The following is a 12,891-nucleotide window of genomic DNA, read 5'->3' on the forward strand; positions in this document are numbered from 1 at the left end:
TAAAGCCACAAATGACCCAATTGTACTGACAATAATCATTGTGTGTGATTTATGTAGAAATGTGACAAGTAGCATAAAATGTTTTAAATAATTTGTTATTTAGTGTGTAAGATATTAGCTTAGGTAGTGACCAGTGACCGGACCCTGACCTGCATGGAGCGCAAGATGTTTGACGTCCGTCAGCTACTCAGCCAACCAGGAGGAAGAGATGCTACCCACAGCTACAGCACCACATCACCTGGCCAATCGGGTCCATTTAGCATTTTTTGTTAGTTACTTTAACTAATATAAATGTTGGCACTGATGTAAATGTGGGAGAGTTTTTGGGTTATTTCCTAGCTGGAGAAATAAACCATCCTTTGAACTCTTGCAGCCGGGTCTCAGTGCCTCATCCCCGACAAGGGGTTGTCTACTATTTTATTTTTTCTCTCACTCGTAGTAAACCGGGGAAAGGCACCTACACTTTCTAGACCCAGCACACACAATCTTACCATAGGGTGCTGGAGAGGTTACCAAGTATCCCCTTTGTCTAGCTTCTCATGTAACATTTATTTTTTGTTACCCTTTCCTCACTGAATGGCTGGTGGCAGTGGTTTAATTTTAACTACCATGGTGTGCATTTACCGCGGGCCATTTCTTTGTGGAAAGGTCCTGCTTGAGATGTACTCTGCGCGCCAAACCAGGTTTGGGCCCATTGTTCGCTTTGCCTTTGGCGGGATTCTTGTGTGAAGCCCGCCTCTGGCTCCAGGGTGTCTGGGGTAGGCAGGAAGTGAGGGAGGTGCCCGGAATTCCCTGTGCTTAGTCTCCTAGGAGACCCAAATGCACTCTGTGGTGATTGGCCGGCTGACTGTCCGGCAAGGACAGCCACCCTGCTGGGTGACTGACAGCTAGGCTGGAATGAATGGGAGAGAACTGAATAAAAGGCAAGTCTTTTGGCTTGGAAGGCAGTCGACCACTGGACGAAGGAACCGAAGAAGAAATTGAAGAGGACGCCTGCTGCAACTCCTGGACCGTTGGTTTGCCCGGTGAAGTCCTGCTGCAGTGTCGAAACGCCAAGTTTGCATCGACAGAGAAGCCCCTGCAAGGACGACTTCTCCCCTTGAGTTGGTGGGACCAATCAACTCCAAAGTAAGCCACCTGGACGTCCATCTCAGAGCTGGTGAATTTCCACATAGTTGCTGCTGGAAACCGTATAGCCAGGGAGAGGAACACCAGATGGGGTGCGTTGCTTTTAAGTTGGCCAAGAGCTCCAGGAAGATCGTCCGGACTACTCCTGGGAAGCAGGACAGACCAAGTGCGGGACCCCAGAAGCAAGGAAAGTCTATCTCGACAGCCAGGAACCACTGTGTTGCGATGTGCGGTAGACGCGAGGAGCTGAAACACTGAACAGCCACTGAAAGTGAAGTTTGCCGGTTGCAAGTTTTGCCCTCCCAGTGCATTGCATAAGTCCCCCAACGTCCTCCCTCTTGTCCCCACTACTGAGGCCCAGGAACTGTGAGAGCTGCAGAGCTGCACAGGAGTCCTCTGCTGCATCTTTTCTTCATTTTAAAGGTTCTGTACAAAGTCTGAGAGAACTTGCCTCTTGCGGTAGAGTTGCTTGCATCTTATACCACTCGTAAGTCTATTCAGCTTGTGGCCCTACATTTGATTTTTCTTTTCTTCAAAGACTTCTAAAACATTGTGCAAAGAGTTTTCCATTTACCTACCAGAGGTGCTTCATCCTATATAAGACTTTTGCCTATTGACTTTGGCTTAGCCTATTGTACTGAATGACACTTTCTGGGGGGATCCCAAAGTATTTGCCCGCTTAAGATTATTTGTGATCTCTTGTATGTTCTAAATCTTTTCCTTTTGACCTATTAGCATTTGATTCTAAATGCAACAGTGATATATTAATGTCCCCAGCAACTTAGCAATTGGAAGTCACCTGAGGCTGTAGGTTGTGTCTGTGGGCCATCCAAAAGGGTATCTACTGATTTAAAGATATTAAGAGTGTGTATTTCATGAAGTGTATTTGAGTGTTACTATTATATTGCTCCCTTCTGAAGAAGGCTTATTCTAACTGACTGATAAATTAATAATTGTTTGTTCAAGAAACCTTGTGTGTAAGTGTTTATTTGAATACTTGTAACTGTGAATCTAGTTGTAACTCCACTACAACTCACATTGACCCCTCTTGAGATAAGCCCGACTGCTCAACACGCTACCAAAACTGTGTAATACAAGCTTATACAAAAGGTTGGCTTTCCTATACCTGTAGTCAGTTATTTGTAGTGTTCTCAGAGGGTACTGCATGCAAACCTTGCCTAACGGGTAAGTAATTTATTGTAATGCTTTGACTTCTTGTGTGATGCACTGTTTTCCAGTAGTCAGTGAAGTTCTTGAGTGACTGCACCCATTGGTGGCTTGAACAGTATCTTTTTTTTGGCCTCTTTCAGCCTTCATATAGTGATTTAGCAGCAAATCCAAAGGTGTTGAAGTGGATGACTGACCTCACGAAGCTCAGAAAGCAACTCAAAGGTACGAATAACCGAAGCCCTAAATTATCTGAAGCTCTATATGAAATGATCCCGTCTGGAGTACTTGCTAAAACGCTGCACATCAGTAGATGATGCCCTCTGTATGAATGAGCTGGACTGTGGTCTGTAGTCTGATTACATGACGATCCTGCCAGCTGCACAACGTAAGGTTATTCAGGTTGCGAAGTAGAATACAATGCAATACTTGAGATGCCATTCATGGACACAGTCCAATGGTAAGTAAAAGCACTCGTTATAGCAACTCGGGCAAGGTTGAACCACACCAACAATAGCAGGGCAATACTTTAGGAGGCTTGCATTACTTTTCAGAGGCAGAGAAGCCCCTCAATGCTCACACCAGAAAAAAATGCAGCCCACTAGGGAAAAAGGCCAGCACACCTCTTGCAAGGAGAATAGTTTTATTTCCACAAAGACGAGAAGCGCCAGCAAAGATCTCTGGTGCTTCCTAAACATTCTATTAGTGGGATCAGTAGTTTATAAAGACGCACAGCATCATCAATGACGTAATTTACATTCGACTGAATGGTTAGTGCAACCCTATACATGGCTACCTGCTCCATATGGGATGCCAGGCCATTGGTCCTAGCCCTGTCCGCCCATCTTCATCCATGTGGGCTCCGCTAGAAAAGATTTCTCTTTACTGCACCTTTTCTTCCATCTTTATGGAACCCCCAAACTTTTAGCTTTTATTTTCGATTGACTTGCTCTTTTTGCAGTGCAGTGAAGCCTTGAGATTCACTACACTGTCTTTTACGCACATGTTATTGGGAAACTGACATGTCCTTTGGGCTGTCAGAACTGGGAAACATTGTTTCCCTTAGTCGTGTTACTGGGTTATTACTTTTGGTTAATTTGTATCACTTGTAACTTTTTTATTATTGTACAATGCAGCTTACACTGCAGTACAATGGGGTGCATTTTTGTTTTGCCCTAGACTAACGCTCAGAGGATTTTGGGTTCTCCATTATGGGGTCTGGCATGCATTCACATGCTCATGAATATTCCCAGTCATCAGGCTGGGAATCCTCCAGTAAAAAAAAAAAATCTGTTTGTTTCATTTCTGAACTGTCTTTCTCCTAACCACCATCATTGGTCTCTGGGTCATTCTGCCCCCAGCCAATGACTGCCCTCTACCTAAGCCCCTCCTCTGGCAGTCATCTTCAGATTTTTACCGCACGTTCAAGTGTTGGGAGTCTTCGTGTTTAGCTCTCGAGCTTTTACTGCATTTTTTGACAGTTTACTCTATTTCTGATGCTTGTTAATCTGCTTAGAATCACATGCAGTGCATATGGTCCGACATCCATTGGTAACCGCAGAGTATTGCATCGTCTTTCGGGGACTGAAGGGAGACGTCTGCATAGGCGTGTCTGAATCACTATCCCTATCGTGACAAGTAGTGTACCCAAAATCCCTCACGTGCCGAGGTCCCTCAGATTGTTTTTTTCCACCCAGATAACTGGTCGTCCCATTACGGAGCTCTTTCATAAGATACATCGTTATACCTTGTTCAACTTTGTCGATTATACCCTGATAGTAACTTTCTGTGCTTCCTGTGCTTTGCCGAAGACAAAGGGGGACTTTCAACGCCTAACACTGCGGTGGACTTCGACGCATAAGTTCCGGCTGCGGAGCCGTCCACGTGGCCGGGCCCTCTGGCCAGCCTACACAGTAGGGAGAGTGGGGTCGGGGTGGTCATATCCTTTCAGCTATATCTCTCCTCTTTCCCCCTCTTTGCCCTCTAGGTCTGGTCATCCACTTCATTAACTTTCGCTATGGAAAGGGCACCATTTAGGTTTTGCCCCTCTTGCAGGGCCAGATACCCTTGGAAGGACTAGCACGATAAGTGCAATAATGGTCTACCCCTTGACCATGACTAAGCGCAGCGCGCGGACTGTAGACTCCTTCGACCTAAAACGGTTAAGGTGCGTCGCGTTAAGCGGTGGGCCGCCTACGGCATGTCGCGGGCTAGATCTTGTTCCCCCCACCGCCGCACCCGCTGACAGTGACAGGGGCACTAGTGATGACCAGGCACGTGTCGGATGCCAACGACCTCACGACAGACACCTGTTGGGTCCAGTCTTGAATCTTCCTGCAGCAGTGATGCTGGCCCACCAGACCCCCTAAGTCTGCCTGCCCAACAGTCTCTCAACAGTTATAACTACCAAGCTGGCAAACCCAAGGGGAAAGGGGAATGGAAAATATAAAAAATTAAGATCCTCGCTGGCTCTCACTGAGGCCCTCTGGTACTGGATTGAAAGCCTCAGTGTCTGTGGTTATGATAGGATATATATGATGTGATATTTTATTTGTATCGCACTCGTACACAAGTGTTTCAGAGCGCGACTAGGCAAGGGAGGGGAACAGGGGAGAACACAACTAGGCCCAGTGACATTGAGAACGCGCAAGTGCATGGGAAAATGGAAAAAGTGCATGGAAGGGGGAGAGTGGAAAGTGCGGAGCAGAGGAGAGCAGATAAACAATAAATAAATAGAAAATGGGGGCAATGAACAGTGGTAGTGCAAGTGGCAAGTGCTTTGTTTAAGGCAGCAGACTGGGTAAGTCTGATAAGTGCAGAAAAAAAAGAAAAATGGGGGGGAGGGGTCTGTAAGGGTACAGATACAGTCCCTAGTGCAAGGAGTGGCCAGGAGGCAGTGCAGGAGGGTGGCAGGGTGAGCAGGTGCCTGGGCCCAGGGGACCGAGGGTGGCCAGGTGCACAGTTCCAAGAGAGCAGATCAGCAGGGGAGAGGGGGAGTGAAGGCTGAAGCAAAGAGGAAGGTCTTGAGGTTCTTCTGTAACCGGAGATGGTTTTCCTCAAGTTTTAGATTGGCAGGGAGGCTTTTCCAGAAGGAGGCCCTAGCCGAAGATGGAGATCTACCCCCAGCTCGTTTCTTTGAAAAATGATTGTCCCTGAGTGAGTTGGAGGTAGAGGAGCGAAGAGCTCGAGAGGGGAGGTATTTGCGGAGGGATAGCTGAAGGTATTTTGGAGCCAAGCCCCAGAAAGCCTTATGGACAATGCAGAGGGTTTTGAATTGAATCCTTGCAACCACTGGGAGCTAATGGAGAGATTTCAGGGCTGGAGAGATGCGATCCCAGGGCTTGAGGCCTAGGAAAAGTCTTGCAGTCCTGTTCTGGATAAGTTGCAGAGGGTGGAGAGTAGAGGCAGGTAGATTTAGAAATAGGCTGTTACAATAGTCCAACCTTGAGAGAACCAGAGCTTGGGAGACGGTGAGCTTCTGAGGGAAGGAGAGGAAAGCGGAGTACCTCTGAGGAGGTGCAGTAGGAAGTTTGACTTTTAGAGACGTCAGAGATATGGGCGGAGAAGGAACGTGTGGAGTCAAAGATGACCCAGAGGTTCTTAGCCTCGCAGGTAGGAGTAGGAGGAGGGCCAAGGGAGGCTGGCCAGAGGGTGAGGGAAAAGGATGGAGATGGTGTGCTGATGAGGAGTATCTCCGTCTTGCTGGCATTCAGACAAAGATCATTGGCGGCACACCAATCTTGGATGGCAGTAAGGCAGTCAGAGATGAGGGAGGGAGAGGAGGTGGCTGAGGGCAGCCGGAAAATGAGTTGTCATCAGGGTAGCAATGGAACTTTGAAGAGAAAATGGCAACGCAGTGGGTGAGTTGCCAGGTATTGGTTGAAGAGCCAGGGTGAGAGGTTAGACCGCTGGGGAACCCCACAGGTAGAGAGGAAGATAGATGATACGAAGGACCCCAGTTGGACCTGCGAGGGTCGGTCAGAGAGGAAAGAGGTCAGCCTGGCCAGAGCCTGATCAGTGATGCCCAGGTTATCACAGAGACGGTTGAGCAGGATGGTGTGGTTGACCGTGTCGAAGGCAGAAGAGAGATCTTATCTCAAAGACAATATGTAGGTTACTACCTGTTCAGTCTCACTCAGTTAATATTTAATTGTTTGCCACCCATCCTTCTAATTACTTGCTGCCTATGCTCAGTTGCTGATAGGCTTTCTATATTTATTGCAGTTGAATTTTCAATTACTTCTTGTTCTTTAGTCTCTCTCAATCTTTTCTGCAAACTCTAAACCATGAACTCCTTGCTCAACTAGTGACTAAGATTTCTCACACTCTCCTACTTGTCTGTTGAGAAATTCAGCTTTTCCATCGAATGGCTGTTCTTCCTCTACCTTTTACTATACTTAATTGGATTGTCTTTTCTCTTCAGCACTTTTATTCTTTCAGAAATTTAACGGATCCGTTTATATTTATTGCTGAGCTAACAGAGTAACAGATGCATTTAGTCTGAAGTACTGTCTACTAATTACTTCTTTTTAACTTGTTGACTCTTTCTATTGATCCGCAAACTGAACTTCTCCGGATTTCTACAGCACAACTTGAATTTAAACTTTTAAACTTGAATAAAAAGAATCAACATCACTGACCGCCACCGGCACAAAACTGCAGTTCAGAGAAACTCTGATTCAATTTATTTTTTTGGAAGATCTGACGCACGCGCGGCACGTAGACTACATGTGAAGGTCCTTTCCTCGAATGTTGCCCGTGCCCAAACGAGGAATACGCGAGGCAAAAGAAAATTACATTCGCGTCCGACGAACGGAAAAAGTCTGTTAACTTGGTTAGTGTTACAGGGAATTGAGTTAAACATGAGCGATTGCTGCCATGCAATTGTTATACATTACTCGTGCACCAGTTTAAATGTTAACTCGCGCATTTGTTATTTCATAAACACGCACGCTCGGCACAATACTTGCAGTTCCATATACATGCGCGCACACTTATTGTTTTCAAGATTACTCACACAGTTCATATCAATAAATAGATCTTGCATTTAAAGTATTTTCCTTAGGATTGTCTTTTCCTTTAAAAAAGTACTTTACACAACTTAAGACTTTACTTTTAAGTTCATTTAAAATAAACTTAGCTTGCTTAAGCTGCACTCTTTCTTCTGCTTTTCAATATGACCCAAGTGTCATTGGAATCTTCTGAGCTTGACTTTTCATAAGGATTTTCTCTGGTTAAAAAATGATTGGGTTCCTTGGAGAACTTATTTACTGAGCTAATAAAACTGCGACCTGCCTCTAGGAAAACTTGAATGAAAGGCAGTTTAGAACCACAAATTCCAAACTTCCCGACAATCCACCTCCTCCAATCACTGCTGCGGAGTTGAAGCTCCATCTTGCCTTGGGGAGACAGATGCCTCCTGCAAGTTTCATTAAGGAACATTTACATAGACTCAATCGAAAACATAACCCAAACACCTCCCTGTTACAACCTACAGATCAGAACTCCTGTACCTCCATTTAAAGTGTTTAAGTCGTGAATCTAAAAGTGAATTTCCACATGAATCTTTTGAGTGTGTGCCTTGGTATGTATGTGCCTTTTGAAACTCTAGCAATGTACCATGGAATCCTGACCGTACCCCCTCCGTAATGCCCTGTCCCAGGGCCAACTTTCTCAAGATGTAAACAATGAAACCTAACCAGCCTTGGAGCATGTACATTTCCCACTTTCTCCCATGATCTCTCCTCTGGACCATAACACTTCCAAGCCACCTAATATTGAAGTTGACCCCTTACTACTCGAGTCTAATATGGCCTTGACCTCATATTCATTTGCATCCTCTGCAAAACACAGGAGCTGGAGCCTCACGAATTCTGGTATCATTTCTACAGATCTTCAATCAATTTACCTGAAAGGTTGGGTGAATCTTCAACCCCGGTGGCAATTTCAATTTCAGAGACTGGAGAATAAACCTGTTCCACCTCGAAAGGTCCAATGTAACGTGGACTAAATTAATTCCTCCCCTTCAAGGACACATTTTTAGTGGACAACCATACCTGGTCCCCAACCTGATAATGTCATGCCTACCCCCGGGGACCCAGACCAAGTCCAGCAACCCCGGAAGCAGGCATCAAGTTACCCCCAAGCAAGCCCAACAACCCCCGCTAGGGGCTATTTGGGTGCAGTCCTGGCGCCTATGACTCCAGGCTCGTAGATTAAAACTTACCTGATGCAGACCATGCTGCAAGAGCTCCAAGCCAAACGAGGCTTGGAAGGGACTATTTTACCTAGGGACTATTTTTTGCTGGGGAGGAATATTTACCTGGGACTACTTTGGAGGCTATTTAAACCAAGCCCGAAGAGCAGCACACGCTTCGCGTTATTTTGCATCCAGCAGCGTAACGCTTACCGTGCCTGCAAGTCTGCATCTAGTCTTCTGCCACGCCCGCCTCGAGTTTGGAACTCCTAGAAAAAGGGAGAAAGAAGGAGAAAAGGTTAGAACAAGAGCAATACCTTTTGATCGTTACCTGAATTCCCGATAAATCGCGCCTTCGAGCTGGAAGAAAGAAGTTATTTTATGCACTTCGCCTCGCCTGCTGCAGCACCGCGCTGAACTCACCGGCCTTCACAGCATCTTCACATTCCACTGCATCCTCCTGCATGTTACCGCTGCACTCCGGCACCTAAGGAGAAGACCAGAACAGCAAGGTGAGCCAAGGGAATACACAGAGGAATACCCACATAGACTTACCAGATTTTACCACCGGGGGTACTATTCTTCACGGGTCGGCACAGCTTCCACTGCATCCTAGCCGAACCCCGGCCCCTAAGGGGAAACAAAAGAACAGCAAGGTGAAACAAGGGACTAACAAGGGGAACCCTCCTCACCACAAAAGACTTAGCTGATTTTACCGCCGGAGGCATTATTCCCCGAGACTTCATACTTTCTCTCAGCGCCTGAATAAGGGAGAAAGCAACAGGTTACATATGGACATTATTTTATCGAACTGTGTTGGATAATACGAATCCTTACCAGAACATTACCGGTTGTCACAAGGAATCTTCAGTAGGGTCAAGCTGCAACCTGCAAGAAGTCGGACAAGACAAAGTCAGGCATTTGAACTCTTACGAACTACATACTTACGGCGTCTTGCCCGGAATATCGGAGTCAATATTGTCCTGGAACTCACCAATTCCTTCGAGCAAGTGAAGCAACTGGTTATCTACGCGCCCCTGCGCTCAATGCAGGATGGAGAGCTCATCTTTTCAAATCATCAGGTGAGACTATAAGAGAACATCCAAGGTGATCAGTGGGGAGAACAGCGGGGTGGGGGGGGGGGGATTTACGCTCAACTCCACGGGTGATTAATTCCCTTTCTCCACTTGCAGAAGAATATTCCTACGGGCCAAGCAAACGAAGCTAGGTGGGCCAGTCCTGTCCGTCATCTCGGCCCTACGCGTCACATTGGTGGAGACCGCAACAGTCCAGTCCAGATCGACGCCTCTGAGGGAGCCAGGTGAGCGTAACATATAATCAGGCCCCTTCCGACGCTTCCTGTCAGCAAACCTCTTATAAATCAATTTACTCTTCTCCAATGCCTGAACTGCCCGTCTTAAATTTTGTCCCATAATCTTCAACCTACTCAACATCTGGAACCTCCACTTCTTCCAACACTACACCTCTCAAAAAACGTGGATGGAACCCTTGATTCACAAAGAAAGGAGACATGGAAGTTGAATCTTTAGTAGAGTTATTGTAACAAAACTCAGCTAACTAAAGTACTTCCAGCTAGCCCTGACATGAACCAAGGTAACATTGTATATACTTCTCTAATTCTTGACTGACCCTCTCAGTTTGACCGTTACCCTCGGGATGATAACTGGTGGTTAAATTAATGTCCATCTTCAACTCTTTGCAAAATGCTCTCCAAACCTTAGAGACAAATTGAGTTCCCCGATCTGATATAACCTGACTAGGCAACCCATGTAACTTCACTACATTTTGTAAAAATGCTTGATCCAACGAAGTAGCTGTAGCTGCTCCTTTGATGGGAATAAAATGTCCTGCTTTAGAAAAAACATCCACAACCACAAGGATAGTAGAACAACCCTTGTCAGGCGGTAAATCCACAATGTAGTCCATAGACACAGTATGCCAAGGACGAGGTGGAGTAGGAAGAGGGACTAACAATCCCGCCGCCTTCTGATGGTCTGACTTAGATCAAATGCAAATTTCACACGTTCTCACAGTTCTCTGAATCTTCACGCATCTCCTTCCACCAAAATTCTCTTTGTAACAGATGAAATATTTTCTTAATTCCTGGATGCCCAGCCAACGGTGAATCATGACAGTTTTTCAATGCTTCCATCCGCAACTCTTCCGACGGTAAATATAGTCTGGTTCCAACAAAAGGTAATCTCTCCTTAATTTGACGCTCTCGAACTTCATCCGCCCAGTTCAAAAGCTCCTCTTCGGACCACGACTGCCAAATGGACTCCTGAAAATCCTGAACCTTTCCAATCCCTCCAACAACAGAGTTCTTCTCCGAAAGTAAAGGTATAGGTGCACAAAGGGTCACTATTCACAGTCCCAGGAATACATAGAGATAATGCATCTGCCTTCCCATTCTGACGCCCTGGCTTAAATAAGATGACAAAATCGAATTCTGCAAAAAACTGAACCACGCAATTGCCTTGGGGTCAAAATTCTCGCAGACCGATGGAAGGTCAAATTTCTTTGATCGGTCAGCACAGTGACTCGATGGCTGGCACCCAAAAGATGTCGTCTCCACTCGATGAAGGCTGCCTTGATAGCCAGCAATTCCCGATCTGAAATTGTGTAATTCCTTTCAGCAACCTTATCGAGAAGAACGCTACAGGATGAAGCTGCCCTGTGACAAGATGGCGTTGTGACAATACAGCCCCCATAGCACAATAGAGGCGTCTGCTTCCAGGAAAGAAATGCTGCTCAACATCTGGATGCAATAAACTCGGACCCTTTACAAACTTCTCTTTCAGGAACTGAAACGCCTTTTCAGCTTCCTCGTTCCATTCAAACTTCCTTCTTCAATAACCTGGTAATAAGAAAGACAATTACGATTAAAAATTCACAAATCCAATGAAACTTTGCACATCCTTCACTGTCTTTGGTTGAGGCCAATCTCTTACAGCCTTCACCTTGGCTGAATCCATCTCCAAACCCTCTGGGGATAGAACAAACCCCAAACATTCCACTCTGTGTGAAACTGACTTTTTTCTAGCTTTGCGAACAATTGATTTTCCCTTAACTTGATCAACACCTTCCGAACATGTTCTCTGTGTTGACTTAATTCCTTTAAAAAAATCAGGATATCGTCTATATATACCACTACAATACATCCAAATATTCTCAAAGAATTTGATTAAAAAATTGAAATGCGGCAGGAGCATTACAGAGACCGAAGGGCATGACCTGATATTCAAACAGTCCATATCGGTTTCTAAATGCTGTCTTCCAGTCGTCCCCTTCTCGCACTCTTACTAAGTGATCAGCCCCCCCTTAAGATCCAACTTAGGGAAGATCTTTGCTCCCTGAATCCTGTCGAGCATGACTGAGATCAACAGTAAGGGGTATCTATTCTTAATCGTGATCTTACTTAGGGCCCTATAATCAATACATGTCCTTAATGTTTTATCCTTCTTGGGCACAAAAAATAACGGCGAGGCTGCGGGAGACTGAATACCTAATAAATCCCTTGGTAAGATTTTCATCAAGATACTCCTTTTAGATGCTCGTTTTCTTTTTCAGTCGGCGCATAAACTCTTCCACAAGGAATTGGCGCGCCATCTTCAAGATCTATCTTACAATCAAAAACCTAAATTCTACCGTTCCCCTTCCCCAATCAATAGAAGGATTATGTAACGTTAACCAGAGCATACCCAGAATGATCTGTAGTTGTGGTGCATCAATTAACTCGAACACTGTCCTCACCATGTTCCTCCCCTATCCTCATCCTTAAAACACGTCTCATTTGTGTAATTAAACCTGATATCAATTCAGTACCATCCACCACCCTCACTTGTTCTGAACCCCCTTTTCTACAACCGGTACTCCCGATCTGTTTGCTAAAGCCAAATCCATGAAATTTCTGGTGGCTCCGGAATCAATCGCATACGGACCCCCACACCTTAGCTTACCTTCCCAGAATAAGGATACATTGAGAGTGATATGTGGTATTGCTTTCTGAATGGTATTTGCCACAACTTGTCCTTTTCCAGCGAAGGATGGAAATCGTTTAGGAGCACGTGGACATCTTCCTATGAAATGTGTTCCATCTCCGCAGTACAGACACAATTTCTCCCTACGTCTTCTGTCCTCTTTAGTTAATGGGCTTTGGATCTTACTTGTCTGACTTTCTACCACCTGTCCCTTAACTTCTTTCCTAGTCGACTGCTCCAACATGGGACGGTCACTCCTACTCCAAAACCTGCTTTCAGAAAAATGTCTCTTCTTTTCTGACCTTCTTTCCAACCTTAAATCCAATGTCTCTCTACAATGGTAACCAACGCATCTTTAAGTTCCTCCCTTGGGAACTAAATACATCGGCTCCTGGCAGC

The 12,891-nt window shown here is 45.6% G+C and overlaps 1 protein-coding gene across 3 annotated transcripts in view; it reads left to right on the plus strand.

Annotated features, from left to right (window-relative positions):
• FAM13B (family with sequence similarity 13 member B) overlaps window positions 1–12,891 on the plus strand; it is a 694,693-nt gene that overhangs the window by 371,586 nt on the left and 310,216 nt on the right. For all 3 annotated transcript variants that reach the window (XM_069649076.1, XM_069649078.1, XM_069649077.1), the window contains exon 15: window positions 2,439–2,520. In XM_069649076.1, the coding sequence (XP_069505177.1) occupies window positions 2,439–2,520 (82 nt within the window). The remainder of the gene's footprint in view (window positions 1–2,438; window positions 2,521–12,891) is intronic.

Source organism: Ambystoma mexicanum, chromosome 2q, assembly GCF_040938575.1.
Source record: "Ambystoma mexicanum isolate Mex_15411 chromosome 2q, UKY_AmexF1_1, whole genome shotgun sequence".
In the NCBI taxonomy this organism is placed as follows: Eukaryota; Metazoa; Chordata; class Amphibia; order Caudata; family Ambystomatidae; genus Ambystoma; species Ambystoma mexicanum.